This window comes from Rissa tridactyla, chromosome 7 (genome assembly GCF_028500815.1).
Source record: "Rissa tridactyla isolate bRisTri1 chromosome 7, bRisTri1.patW.cur.20221130, whole genome shotgun sequence".
NCBI classification, from domain to species: Eukaryota; Metazoa; Chordata; class Aves; order Charadriiformes; family Laridae; genus Rissa; species Rissa tridactyla.
In genome coordinates this window covers 21,244,159-21,257,891 of record NC_071472.1, presented here as the reverse complement: position 1 = coordinate 21,257,891, position 13,733 = coordinate 21,244,159, and the positions used below count along the sequence as shown (strand labels likewise).

The following is a 13,733-nucleotide window of genomic DNA, read 5'->3' as shown; positions in this document are numbered from 1 at the left end:
GGGACTTACCTGGAGCTCAGAGCAGTGCAATAGCACTGTCTTTTGTAGGAATTATAAAAGTTTTTATGCCGGTAGTCATGTATACTATGCAAAGAAGGCATGTAAGCCCTAATTTTGCCACTGAGCTCATTTTTGGAAATACAATTTAGAGACTTTATGTAAGCACTCCTGGCGTTAGTGACTCAAGTGGTCTTTTTTTTTCATTTTTCTTTTTCCAAGATAGCAAATCTGATAAACTTAATGCTAGATAAGTTTAAGTTTATCTTGGCAAGCTTTCCATAAGCAATTTTTTTCTGGTTAATACCATCTCACAATCTATTTTGTGGAATAACAATTATTCTCAGTCATTACCCTAGGTTTACCCAAACAACTGTAATTGTTTGGGTAAATTGGGAATTCTCTTGAAGTAAACTACTCATCCACCAGGGATTTTTTCCCATTTCCCAATCAAATAAAGGGGAGCCAAACATACGCCTTTGATGCAGTGAGGGAACCGACACATTACTTTGGTAAAATACAATTCAGAGTTTTGCATCTAGTTAGGGGACACATGCTTATACCGCTCAGCTCGTGTTGTTATAAAAATTTTCCTATTGTGACAGTGTTTTGAGCATTTGTCATGGTTGTAACCATGCACTTGGAGATAGCCTGGGTGGCTGTTATTTCCTGTGGAGCTGGCAAGTACAGCATGCTTACAGGGCACGTCTTGTCTGAATAACAGAACTTGAATACAAACCCTATTTTAGCAGTTCAGCTCAGATGATGCAGTACTGATCAGGACTGACTGCTCCATGTAAACCATATCAAGTCAGGTTTGCATTCTTCCCAACCAGCTGTTATGTTCCAGCGTGTTTTAATCATGATTAGCTGACACAATCCAGAATAAGATTTGCCTCATAAGGGTCAGCTGTGGTCAGCGTCATGTCAGCTACCTTTACTATTTGCAGCTGTGTTTCAGCACAGTGCAGTTCTGCAATGCATACCAGCCCAGAATGACAGCAGCTGCTCATAGGGTTGTGCACTTGCACAGTATATAGAAGTTTGCAGATGATGCCAAGTTGGGCAGGAGTGTCGATCTGCTTGAGGGTAGGAAGGCTCTACGGAGGGACCTGGACAGGCTGGATCAATGGGCCAAGGCCAATGGTACGAGGTTCAATAAGGCCAAGTGCCGTGTCCTGCACTTGGGTCACAACAACGCCGTGCAGCGCTACCGGCTTGAGGAAGGATGGCTGGAAAGCTGCCTGGTGGAAAAGGACCTGGGGGGTGCTGGTCGATAGCTGGCTGAATATAAGCCAGCAGTGTGGCCAAGGGGGCCAATAGCATCCTGGCTTGTATCAGAAATAGCGTGGCCAGCAGGGCTAGGGAAGTGATTGTCCCCCTGTACTTGGCACTTGGTTAGGCCACACCTCGAGTACTGTGTTCAGTTTTGGGCCCCTCCCTACAGGAAAGACATTGAGATGCTGGAGTGTGTCCAGAGAAGGGCAATGAAGCTGGTGAAGAGTCTAGAGCACAAGTGTTATGAGGAGCGGCTGAGGGAACTGGGACTGTTTAGTCTGAAGAAAAGGAGGCTGAGGGGAGACCTTATCGCTCTCTACAACTACCTGAAAGGAGGTTGTAGTGAGGTGGGTGTTGGTCTTTCTTCCTAAGTTACAAGTGATACAACAAGAGGAAATGGCCTCCAGTTGTACCAGGGGAGGTTTAGACTGGATAGAGGGAAAAATTTCTTCACTGAAAGGGTTGTCAAGCATTGGAACAGGCTGCCCAGGGAAGTGGCTATGAGTGACCATCCCTGGAGGTCTTTTAAAGAGGTGTAGGTGTGGTGCTGAGGGACGCGACTTAGTTGTAACTTGGCGGTGCTCCGTTAACAGTTGGACTTGATGATCTTAAAGGTCTCTTGTAACCAAAGCGATTCTGTGATTGTAAGATGCAGGTGTATCATTAGACACTGAAATTGAGTTCTTCACAGAGTGTCAGAACAAGATCTACATACGGCTTAAAACATAACTTTTCCAAATAGTGAATTTTGCTGACAGGATGGAGAGAGGCAGCTGGCCAGGGTACTGTGACCCTTCTGCAGCAAATCAATGTGCAGAGCCAACAGCTTTTGACATCTCCTCAGATTCGGAATTCATTAGCTTATGTAGTAACGCTGCCTGTGCAGCACAGCCACAGTCAAGTTTAAACTCATCTGTGCTGGTAGCATTTCAAATTAAATCATTTTAAGGGAATCTAAAAGGCCAGTTCAATGGAAAAGAAACCCAGTGGGGGGTTTACATCTTCTCAGAAAGCAAAAAAGGTACCACCTTAATTCTGAAGTTGCTGTACTTCAGAAGTATTGGAAGCTGGGGGGGTGCTCGAGGGAGTATCACCATGTCCCTGCCCTGTCCTTACAGAAATCCTGAGGCAATGCCTTTGGTCTCCATCGGAAATGGGATACTGGGTTATGCTGTGTAAATTGCAAGCTTAAGCCTGTGACCAAATGCCAGATCCTTACTACAGGAGGAAGCTCCTCCTATGATAATTCTTCCAAAATCAAGAGCTTAGCAACTGTAGGCATCTGCCTTGAGGGGAAAAAGAAAGTACTTCTCAAGGATACAGTCAAAGTGAATCTTAATAAGTACAACTTTTTGTGTATATTGTTATATGTTATATAAACATCTCTTTATTCTTCTAAGAATAGACAGGTCAGTGTCTTTGGTGTTTAAACCATCTAAAATTTCCTTTAAATACAAGATTAGTGTACAGGTTATTGGATGGTTATCTACAGGGCAAGTTGTTGGAACTTACCCAATTTTTCTTTCCTAAGGTGATCGATAATTTCATCATATACTTCTAAAATCCTACCTACACAAGTTGGTGACTGTCGCAGTAACTCTGTCCAAGTTAAATTTAGATATATACCAGGGCTTTCATACCAGTCAGAGAGCTAACTGCAGTGTGCATGAACCCGTAACAGTTAGACCTGTTGGCAGCTGGGTGGTTTTTTGCAGAGCTCACATATTAGATAACTATCACAAGTGTTTGTAAGTGACAAACTGGAACCCTTGGCAATACTGATCAGAAAGTTTGAGATAAATTACCAGTATATTTTTTTCAGATACAATTTATTTATTATAATAAATAACTGTAGAATATAATTTCATGAAGTGTGATTTAGGTCAGTGATCAGACTGAAGGGAGAATTGTACGTTTCATCTACATCCAGCAGCATTTGACAGGATTTTTCGTACATTTTGGGATTTTAACAGTAAGTGCTGTGAGTGATAGCACTTGCTACAATTCATATTGTCATTTACTCTAAAGTTATGGTCATGCTGAAAAAATAATACTTCTTGTGTAAAATTGTATCTGAAATCAACTTAACACTTTTAGAGGGGGACTATTTATTTCATAGACCTGTAAGAAAACTTTCATATTCAGAATTTTATAACTTTTTAAAAATTTCTTTTCTAAACAGGTCATTTTTATTTTCTGGAAGGGCAAAGCGATGCTCTGCTTTGCGGAAATAGTTCTGATGCTGGGTAAGACCAAATTTCATTGAATTATTGCACCGTGTACAAATTAGATCCACATTCTTTAGGGGGAATGTGTGTGTGTTGTATTTTGAGTGACCACTTTCTTTCACATAAGAAATACTAGGATTTTACACTGGACTGAGGATTTGGGTTCCTTGTCAGAGCTCAGTGGATTGGTTAGATGAGCTTAGTCTTTGCACGAATGAATCAGTAATTTGGTATTAGCAATTTGGTATTAAATTGGTATTATGAATCTGTAATTTGGTATTATATTGAATGAGAAGTAACAGAGGCAGTAGCTGGAAAACCCGTGTTATTTTGCAGTTCCAGCTGCACATATGAGTACTAGCAGGCTCAGACAGTAGGAAACACAGACATTGACATTAAAGTTACAACATTAATAATTAAAGAAATTATTTGGAATATTATGTTTTAGAAGCTTAGATTAAACTTTTGACACTAATTTTATGTGCCTTTCCTGCTTATTTTTTCTAGTGTCCTTTAAAATAATTTTCTATTAAATATCACAACTGCTATTATTTCTAGTCTGATTAACTAAAGAAAAATCCACTTTATAACCGTAATCTTCTCCTGAACATTCCAGGTGATAATATTAAAATAACTATATAAGGTAACACCCAGTTTGTCTTTGTAGGCAGTGCCCAGAAGGATATACATGTGTGAAAGCTGGTAGAAACCCCAATTATGGCTACACAAGTTTTGACACCTTCAGCTGGGCTTTCTTGTCACTATTTCGCTTGATGACTCAAGACTTCTGGGAAAATCTTTATCAATTGGTGAGAATTACTTAATGCAAAATAGACCAAATATGTTTGTACCAATAATGCAAGAGTCTTAAAGTAAATTTTCTTATGTTATCTTAATTTTAACAACGTAAAAAACAGAACTTTTGTTAAACTATCCTTGCTTATAAATGTATTCTTATTTCCAGACACTGCGTGCTGCTGGGAAAACATACATGATATTTTTTGTTCTGGTGATTTTTCTGGGCTCTTTCTACCTGATCAACTTGATCTTGGCTGTGGTCGCCATGGCCTATGAAGAACAGAATCAAGCAACCATGGAAGAGGCAGAACAGAAAGAGGCAGAATTTCAACAGATGCTGGAACAACTGAAGAAGCAACAAGAAGCAGCTCAGGTAGAATCTATGGTGTAGTAATGCAGAAGTGTAAAGAAGTCATTTTACTAGACAGATTCACCCTCTGCTTTCTGAATTTGGAGTTATAAAACACCCTGTTGGGCTTTCAACAACAGAGCTAGCTCAGAGATTTTCTATTCTGCACTAAAGACATTGTACTGTAAACGATCCAGCCATAATCGAGAAGAAATACTCAAAACTAAGTATACATTATTCATTATGTTTTTCTTAGTCTAGTGTCATTAATACGGTCTGTTAGACTTCTGCATTTAAAACTACTCACGAAAGATGGAAGAAGGCTATGACCAACACATATCTTGAGTCAACTGAGTAATAAAAATTAGGAAAAAAATAGGCAGAGGACATCCTATGGAAAGTGTTAAGATCCAGGGTGTTTGGACTAGAATTTATGGATAAGTAAATTAAAAAAAACAAACCCACAATGTCATGGTTTGCTCAGTGACACAAATTCATTCTGCATCATGGCAGGCAGCAGCAGTGGCAGCAGCAGCAGTAACAGCATCCGCGGAGTCAAGGGAGCCCAGCGCTGGGGGAGAAGCAGGAGGGCTCTCAGAAAGTTCCTCAGAGGCATCAAAACTGAGCTCAAAGAGTGCGAAAGAGAGGAGAAACAGAAGGAAAAAAAGAAAACAGAAAGAACAGTCTGGAGGAGAGGAAAAAGAAGAAGATGAATTTCACAAGTCTGAATCAGAAGACAGCATCAGAAGGAAAGGTTTCCGATTATCTATTGAAGGCAATAGATTGACATATGAAAAGAAGTATTCTTCTCCACATCAGGTATTGCATATAGTTTAGTAGAAGCATACATTTAAAGCTTCCTAAGCTATTACAAAGCTACTTTAGTCTTCCTGGTACTGTAATATGACCCTACTGCCTAAAGAAAGGGAACACTGAGATTTTCATTAAACTTTATTATTGTTGCTGGTGCTTGAGAGAAAGTGCTGTAGCTGCTAGATTGTCTTGTAAAACACCACAGGGACTTAAGTGTAACCTCATATCACTATTCTTGTAATAGGATTGTTTAAAAATCATATTAAAATATTCTCTGATTGATTCCGTGGGGGTTTTTTAGAATGATTATATATTTATATATTATCTTACTTATTAAAATGCTACATTATTTTTCCATTATGATACCCTCATATTTTCATCCTGCTTCAGTGATGTTTGGAGGTTGGTTCAATACATGGAGGATACTGCATGCATGAAAGAATGTTCATATATATGCTCCCTTTTTTGCTTGATGGGTATCGTACACTACTCTATTCAGCAACTCTAACTGACATTAGGAGAAAGGGGTGCTCAAAATTGGTTTTGTCTTAAGAATCCATGAACAGTGGTATTTCTGTCTGCAAAATATAAATATGATTAAATACATACAAAAATTTCACAGCAGCATTTAGCTTCTGGGAAAAATGGTTACTCTCGTATAGGAAAAAAAACACCCTATGCTATCCTAATAACGCTAAGTTTGAAGGTTTCAGCTAATAATCAGAATTTTTTTTGCCTGCAGTCTTTGCTGAGCATTCGAGGCTCCCTGTTTTCTCCACGGCGTAACAGCAGAACAAGTCTTTTCAGCTTCAGAGGTAGAGCAAAGGATATAGGATCAGAAAATGACTTTGCTGATGATGAGCACAGCACTTTTGAAGACAATGATAGCAGAAGAGATTCTCTCTTTGTGCCGCGCAGACATGGTGAACGGCGCAACAGTAACATTAGTCAGGCCAGTAGGTCATCCAGGATGCTGGCAGTGTTTCCAGTGAATGGGAAGATGCACAGCACTGTGGATTGCAATGGGGTGGTTTCCTTGGTTGGTGGACCATCTGTTCCTACATCGCCTGTTGGACAGCTTCTGCCAGAGGTGATAATAGATAAACCAGCTACTGATGACAATGTAAGAAAGTTTTAAATAGCTTAGGCATCGTGGCCTTTTCTTACTGCACCAGCCAGTGTTTTCTACAGAATGGAACCCTTGGCAATGCTTCCTGGTTGGTCAAGCTGTGAATGCTTCTGCATCTTGTAAAATCTTTAATAAGTAAAACAGCTAAGATAGGTTTGCAACCTAAGCATTTACTTACAAATTTCTCATAACTAAAAAATACAATTTGCAGTTTCTAAGTGATAAAATATTAACTTACTTACACATTCATAAAAGCACTATACTGTATTACTGTGCTATACTTTACTTTTACTGATCTAAAGGTCTGGCTATGGTCTGCAAAACCATAGTTACTGTACGATTGAAAATAGTGTACAAAAATCTTATCACATAATGGCAATCAATATGATGACGCTATTACCACTTTATCAAAATTAGCATTATTAGTTAATTTTGATAACATTCTTTCTTATCGCCCCAGTTAAAAATGTAAGGAAGTTGTCACTTCTTTATTATCATTTATTTCTCATTCCTATATATTTTCCATCCATTGCTGGTGCAGTTCTGTAGTGTAGATAACAAATAGTTCATTGGAAGATCGCATTTCAATACATACTTCCAAAAATACCAATGCCTGTGTGAACATATGTGCAGCATATATTGCTGCAATTCTCTTACCATATACAAGGTAAGAGAAGACGTCTCAAAAAATTTCTTGCTTAGTTCAAAGTTGTCTACTCACGTTACTAAAAAAACACTAGCATGAGGAAGCATGAGGAAGTCAGACTTTTCTTACTTGCTACAGTTTGCCTAGGGGAAGAGACTATTATGTTACAAACCCCGGAATATTCTGACAACAGAAGCAAGGAAAAAAAATACAGTTTGCAAAAAACTTATACAATATATTTAACCCAATCCTTTTCCATTTGTTTGAATCATTTTTCATAGCTTGAAGGAAAGAAATGCAAAAGTTAAGTAAATAAACTCTGTCTTGAACAGTAGATAACTATTGCCTGGTATCTTTTAAAAAATATTTAAAAGATACGAAAAAAGTAATAAAAGTCTGACATGATCAAAATTGAAGTGCACGAAGCACGTATCCAAGCTAAGACATTAATAACAGGGTTCTATATAGTATTTGCTTATCTTATTACTCTAACATGGTCTCACCTATTATTGTTCTCTGTATAGGGCACCACTACAGAAACAGAAATGAGGAAGAGAATATCAAGCTCTTTCCATGTTTCAATGGACTTCCTTGAAGATCCCGCTTTAAGGGAAAGAGCCATGAGCATCGCTAGCATCCTCACAAACACTGTGGAAGGTGTGTGCTGCACGTTTCTCAATGGACTTCTGAAAATTTGAGTATAACTTAAAAATTGATTTAAAATAGCTTAATTAACAGATACCATCCCACAGACCAACACATTTAACAGTAAGCTCAAAGCTCTTTATTCATTAAGGTTATTACATAAGTAAGCATTTCTATCTCATTGCTTTGCCACCGTCTACCTCATGTGGTCAACAGTACTACAGAGTTATTTTTGATGGTCATAACCGAGTGGGTCCCTATGCATATTAATTTAAAATATATTATTGGACACAAAAAAGCCATTGAACATTTTTCAAATATAAGCATCCATTGTTAAAATATATACGTGTTTTTAGCAGTTATGTTTATTCAGTGGGTCTTTAAAGAAGTGCTATTCTAGGTGATACTTTTTTTTTTCTTGAACTAGGAACAAAAATTATATTGAAAATTTTTACCTAAACACCACGATTTTCAAAATAAAAATATTTACATAATAGAAAAGTAAGTGGGAGGAACAGGCTGAAGTGTAATCAAGGAACAATAAAAGACATAATACAAATAGATGCATAAATTGATACTGATCAGAATAGTGATCGGAATACAAAGAAGTTGTGCTTGATAGGTAAGCTTTGAACAAAATAAATACACTCGATAACAATTTTTCAAGACTCTTTTGAAAAGCCCTGTAAAAAAGTATAAAGGGCATGTTTGCAGGAGGTTAATCACTACCGGTTCAGACTGACTACCTGACTGGTACAATTCACATAGGATTGAGGAATGTTACAGCAATCACAAAGTTACCTGTGTGTACTTCCTTTTCCCACAGAACTTGAAGAATCAAGACAGAAATGCCCACCATGTTGGTATAAATTTGCAAATATTTTCTTGATCTGGGACTGCAGCCCACATTGGTTAAAAGTAAAACATATCGTCAACTTAGTGGTAATGGACCCATTTGTTGACCTGGCTATTACAATTTGCATTGTTTTAAATACACTCTTTATGGCTATGGAACATTATCCAATGACTGATGAATTCAATAATGTACTTTCAGTTGGAAATCTGGTAAGTCTATTGGGTTTTTATGTTCATGATTTGGAAGGAAGTATGTCTAAAATAACTGAAAGAAGGAGTTTTAAGAGCTTTTTTTTACTCTTTAGAAAGTAGATTTATTGGACATTTATTGGTCTCCAGATATGACTCTATCAGAACATTTTTTAAAATTTCACTGCCAACCCTGGCTCATGTAACTATGGATACTGTAAAATCAATATATGTGTTAGTGTCCTGCAGAAGCTGATTTGTCTAACTACTAAACCAGGAAATGCATTACTTGCATGAAAAAGAAGCTATGCAAATAAACGAAGTGATACTTTTTCAATCAATACAGTACAAATCTTTAAATTATGAATGTGTTTTTAATTGCTGTGTTTCCTGAGCACAGGTTTACAGTAGCTAAAAGAGCCATTTAAAAGCATTTATAGAATTTTCTTCTGTAAAAGACTTGTATCGATCGTTTTCTTTATATGCTTTATGTAAAACTATGATAAATATTCTGCAATACTTTTTCCTCTTATAGTTTTTATATTTTTTATCATCAGATAATTAGTAAGATATCTTCTCCTCATGTTGTCAGCTATGTTTTCTCCCTTTTACTTCAAAAAGATAAATTATTAAAGAATTCAGGAGTTAATTTTTTGTAGCTCTGATGCTTTTGAACTGACAGGTTTGATCACATAGAAGTATCTGCAGCTGCAGTCCTACTTTGTCTTTTATTTTAAGAATTGATTTCTTATAATGGGATTTTTAATAATCCTTGCTTTATAATGAGGAAAAAAATATCTCAGATCATGTAAATAACTACAGGATTTAGAAGGGAGAATTAATAGATATATGCATAGCTGGTTTTCATATACTTAAAATAAGGGAAGCCGAATCTGAGTTTCCTAGTAAAATATAAAATCTTGTATTTTAGCATTTTATAGGTTTGTTTTCCAACCAAGAAAATGCCATATAAATCTTGGTGTACATCTGACTACAAAGAGAGTGGGAGACAACCTGGCCATAAGCACTATGCTCTTCCAGTCTTAGGCTCCCTGACATAAATCCCTTCTGCAATATAGAGGCCCTCAGGGTTCGCCTGCTCCAGTAGTTCCACTTTAAAGTGCCTTCATGAGCTCCCCACCCTGATTGTTAGGAACCTAAGTCAGCATTTCAAACTGTGTTTATTCATTCCTAACTCTTCCTCAGTGGTTCCAATGCTGTAGCCAACAAAATAGTAACCTTTCCCTCTCCATTGTTTACATCTGGAACGTATGAAAAGACTGTAATAAAATATACTTGAGCATTGGTGTTCCTTGGCAGAGCAAGTCAGACTCTACTTGTCCATCTCCTGATGATCCCAGCTAGACTATTCTCTTTAGCTGTCCCATTTTCTGTTCAGCTTGCTTGAAAATGGGTTATCAAAAACAAAAAAAAAAGAAAGCATTTCAGACCAGGGCTCAGGCAGCCTTTAATGGTGGCTTTAGTACATTCCTATCCTACAGGAAATTCTAAAACCTCTCTCAAAGCTACTCAGGGTCACTACCTTGGTGGTTCCTAAATACGATTCCTACTTCATTCAGCATAGCATCATGATGAGAAACGATTGCCAGAAATATCACATTTAAAATGCATTCTTAAATGCTTTTTCATTCCTGACATTAAAGTGGTTGAGCCAATCAACTTCACTGAACTTACTGGCAACACCCAGCTTTCAGGAAGTTACTGTATCTCAGTTGATCTCCATCTGGTATAGATAATCTTATCTCTGTTGAACTGAATGGGATTATGGCAGGATATAGCAGCAAAGGAATGGCCCCTCTGGAGTCTTATATTTGGCCTCATTCATGCTGCTTTATAATGTAATTACTATATCAAGAAAGATGTTATACCATATAATTTCTTGGAAAGCATTTTGGTTTATGTTGTGAAAATCAAATTTGGGATTGTGTTTGTACAGTACAGGAGAAAGTCCATATCCTGATAGAGTTGAAATTGGATTATGAATGTTATGAAACAGAAGCTTATATAATTTGTTTAGTATAAAATTTAATTAATTGAAAAAATTACTTGGTTTGTATGACATTTGGTAAGGGAAGGTGGGCAAAATAAATCACTACAGTAGCAAACTATTTTTCAGTATCGGTTTTGGATAAGACATTGCAGATATGTAGCTTGAATTAAAAACCTAGACAACAGCTAAATCAGTAATGTTATATTTCACAATGAAATAACAAACTGTATTTTGAATGCAGGTCTTCACTGGAATTTTCACAGCAGAAATGTTTCTCAAGATAATTGCAATGGATCCTTACTATTATTTCCAGGAAGGCTGGAATATTTTTGATGGTTTTATTGTAACCCTTAGCTTGGTTGAGCTTGGTCTTGCAGATGTGGAAGGACTGTCAGTTCTTCGATCATTCAGATTGGTAAATATATATCAATTGCATTGATTTTTCAGAGGGGCTTCATTAAAATAATACATTTTTTTGCCCTAAAAATCTGCTTGATGTTTGCCATGATGCTGGTCCTGATGTCTCTTTCATTAGTACAAAACCTTATTACTTGCAGTATCTTACTGTCTTCAACGGGAATTGATAGAGATCCAAAAAGACAGCAATGGGTGCCCTGAGCTGATTTCCAATACACTTATTGTATATATACATTTTAAACATCCCGCTATGCAGAAACAAATCAACTCACTAGATGTATTGCGCTCTGATTGGTATCACAGGAATAGATCTGCTCTACAAATGCCAGTAGAAAAGTGGCCCAGGTGATTTTAACAGACGAACCCTAGATTTTAAATTCCATCTAATGTGACTGGTAGCTTCTTTGACCTTCAGTAAAAACTATGCTTTGAGGATATCAAGCTCAAACTTCACAAAATTTTGTTGACTGAACCTTCCATCTTTATGCTTTTAGACAAGAGGATACCCTCTGAACAGCCATACTCAGGGCATATTTTGCAGTAATATCCTTCCACAAATTAACTTTAAAATATCTTTGTGTCTTTCTTGCTAGTTGTCCTAACAATATTTTTCTTTTCTTCCAGTTACGAGTTTTCAAATTGGCAAAATCTTGGCCAACACTAAATATGCTGATTAAGATTATTGGCAACTCAGTGGGGGCTTTGGGGAACCTGACCCTGGTGCTGGCCATCATTGTCTTCATTTTCGCTGTGGTTGGGATGCAGCTGTTTGGGAAAAACTACAAGGAATGTGTCTGCAAAATCGCAAGTGACTGTGTTCTTCCACGCTGGCACATGCAAGATTTTTTTCACTCTTTTTTGATTGTATTTCGAGTGCTGTGTGGAGAATGGATAGAAACGATGTGGGACTGCATGGAGGTTGCAGGCCAAGCCATGTGCCTTACAGTCTTCATGATGGTCATGGTGATTGGAAACCTAGTGGTATGTAATCAAAGCATTAGCAGAAAATTATGTGGCAATAAAGTTGGCTCAATCCTGAAGTGAATTAAGTGCTCTGGCTCTGCTTCAACAAAGCACTTAAGCAGGTTGTTTCAAGCAATGCTTAAATTTAAGCTTAAGAGCTTTTTTGGATTGAGAACAAAGTATTCTGCAATATCAAAATCCTAAAAATGTTAAAGTGAACACTTAGTCACATTCTTAATTTGTCTTTTGGGTCTTTGTAAATATTTTGTGCTTCAAATAATTTTAGTTTATGGGCTCTTCATAAACTATTTGCTGGGGATTTTTTTATTATTTCTCCTGTATGATTAGTCATCTAAATAATCTACTTTCTGATGTGTGATGGGATAAATTAAAGTTTTTAATGATGCTGAATAGCAAATCTGTTATCTCCATTTTTGGATTACAAAATTTTGCACCAAAATATTTATATACTGTGGGTATTTAAAGACACATTTACAGATATGAGTTAGTTGTAGGAATATTTTTTAATAATGAGCAGGATCTAAGCAAAATTTAAAAAGCTTAGGTTTTTATGGAGAAGGGAAAAAGTTTTGAAAAGGGATTTCAGTCTTCGATGTCACTTACACAACAATTTTTAATAAAATAAATGTTCTTTGTTGGGATAAAGTCTAGAATGTCCTTTTTTTATCTTTCTGCAGGTACTGAACCTATTTTTGGCCTTGCTGTTGAGCTCATTTAGTGCAGACAACCTTGCCGTTACAGACGATGACAATGAAATGAATAATCTCCAAATTGCTGTAGCAAGAATGCAGAAGGGCATAGACTATGTGAAAAGAAAAGCACGTGAATTCATCCAAAAAGCTTTTGTTAAAAAACAAAAAGCTTTAGATGAAATCAAACCACTTGAAGATTTGAACAACAAAAATAGCTGTATTTCTAACCATACAACTGTGGATCTAAGCAAGGACCATGACTATATTAAAGATGTGAATGGAACAACTAGTGGCATAGGCACAGGCAGCAGTGTGGAAAAATACATAATTGATGAAAGTGATTACATGTCATTCATAAACAACCCAAGTCTCACTGTGACCGTGCCCATTGCTGTGGGTGAATCCGACTTTGAAAATCTAAACACAGAGGAATTTAGCAGTGAATCAGACCTGGAAGAAAGCAAAGAGGTATTTAGATAACTTGTGCATTTCTCTCTGTTCTTTTGAGTATTTTTATTTTTTTTTCAGCATAAGCCAGTGTATTCAGATCTTGATCATTTGTTATTTTGACACATCTTTGTACACGGACATAAATGAGTGTATAAAGGAGAGTTTAATTCTTGATGAACAGAAGTGTAAGAAAGGGTTAAAAATTACATTCTCCAGGAGGAGATAAGCGGCCAGGCAAAGGGAGACCAAACT

The 13,733-nt window shown here is 37.0% G+C and overlaps 1 protein-coding gene across 1 annotated transcript in view; it reads left to right on the top strand.

Annotated features, from left to right (window-relative positions):
- Positions 1–13,733, top strand: part of LOC128912498 (sodium channel protein type 1 subunit alpha) — a 68,775-nt gene that overhangs the window by 18,331 nt on the left and 36,711 nt on the right. Inside the window, exons 7-16 of the mRNA XM_054208499.1 lie at positions 3,458–3,521; positions 4,171–4,312; positions 4,468–4,674; positions 5,164–5,469; positions 6,206–6,586; positions 7,763–7,895; positions 8,710–8,948; positions 11,180–11,353; positions 11,980–12,336; positions 13,017–13,499. Of these exons, the coding sequence (XP_054064474.1) occupies positions 3,458–3,521; positions 4,171–4,312; positions 4,468–4,674; positions 5,164–5,469; positions 6,206–6,586; positions 7,763–7,895; positions 8,710–8,948; positions 11,180–11,353; positions 11,980–12,336; positions 13,017–13,499 (2,486 nt within the window). The remainder of the gene's footprint in view (positions 1–3,457; positions 3,522–4,170; positions 4,313–4,467; positions 4,675–5,163; positions 5,470–6,205; positions 6,587–7,762; positions 7,896–8,709; positions 8,949–11,179; positions 11,354–11,979; positions 12,337–13,016; positions 13,500–13,733) is intronic.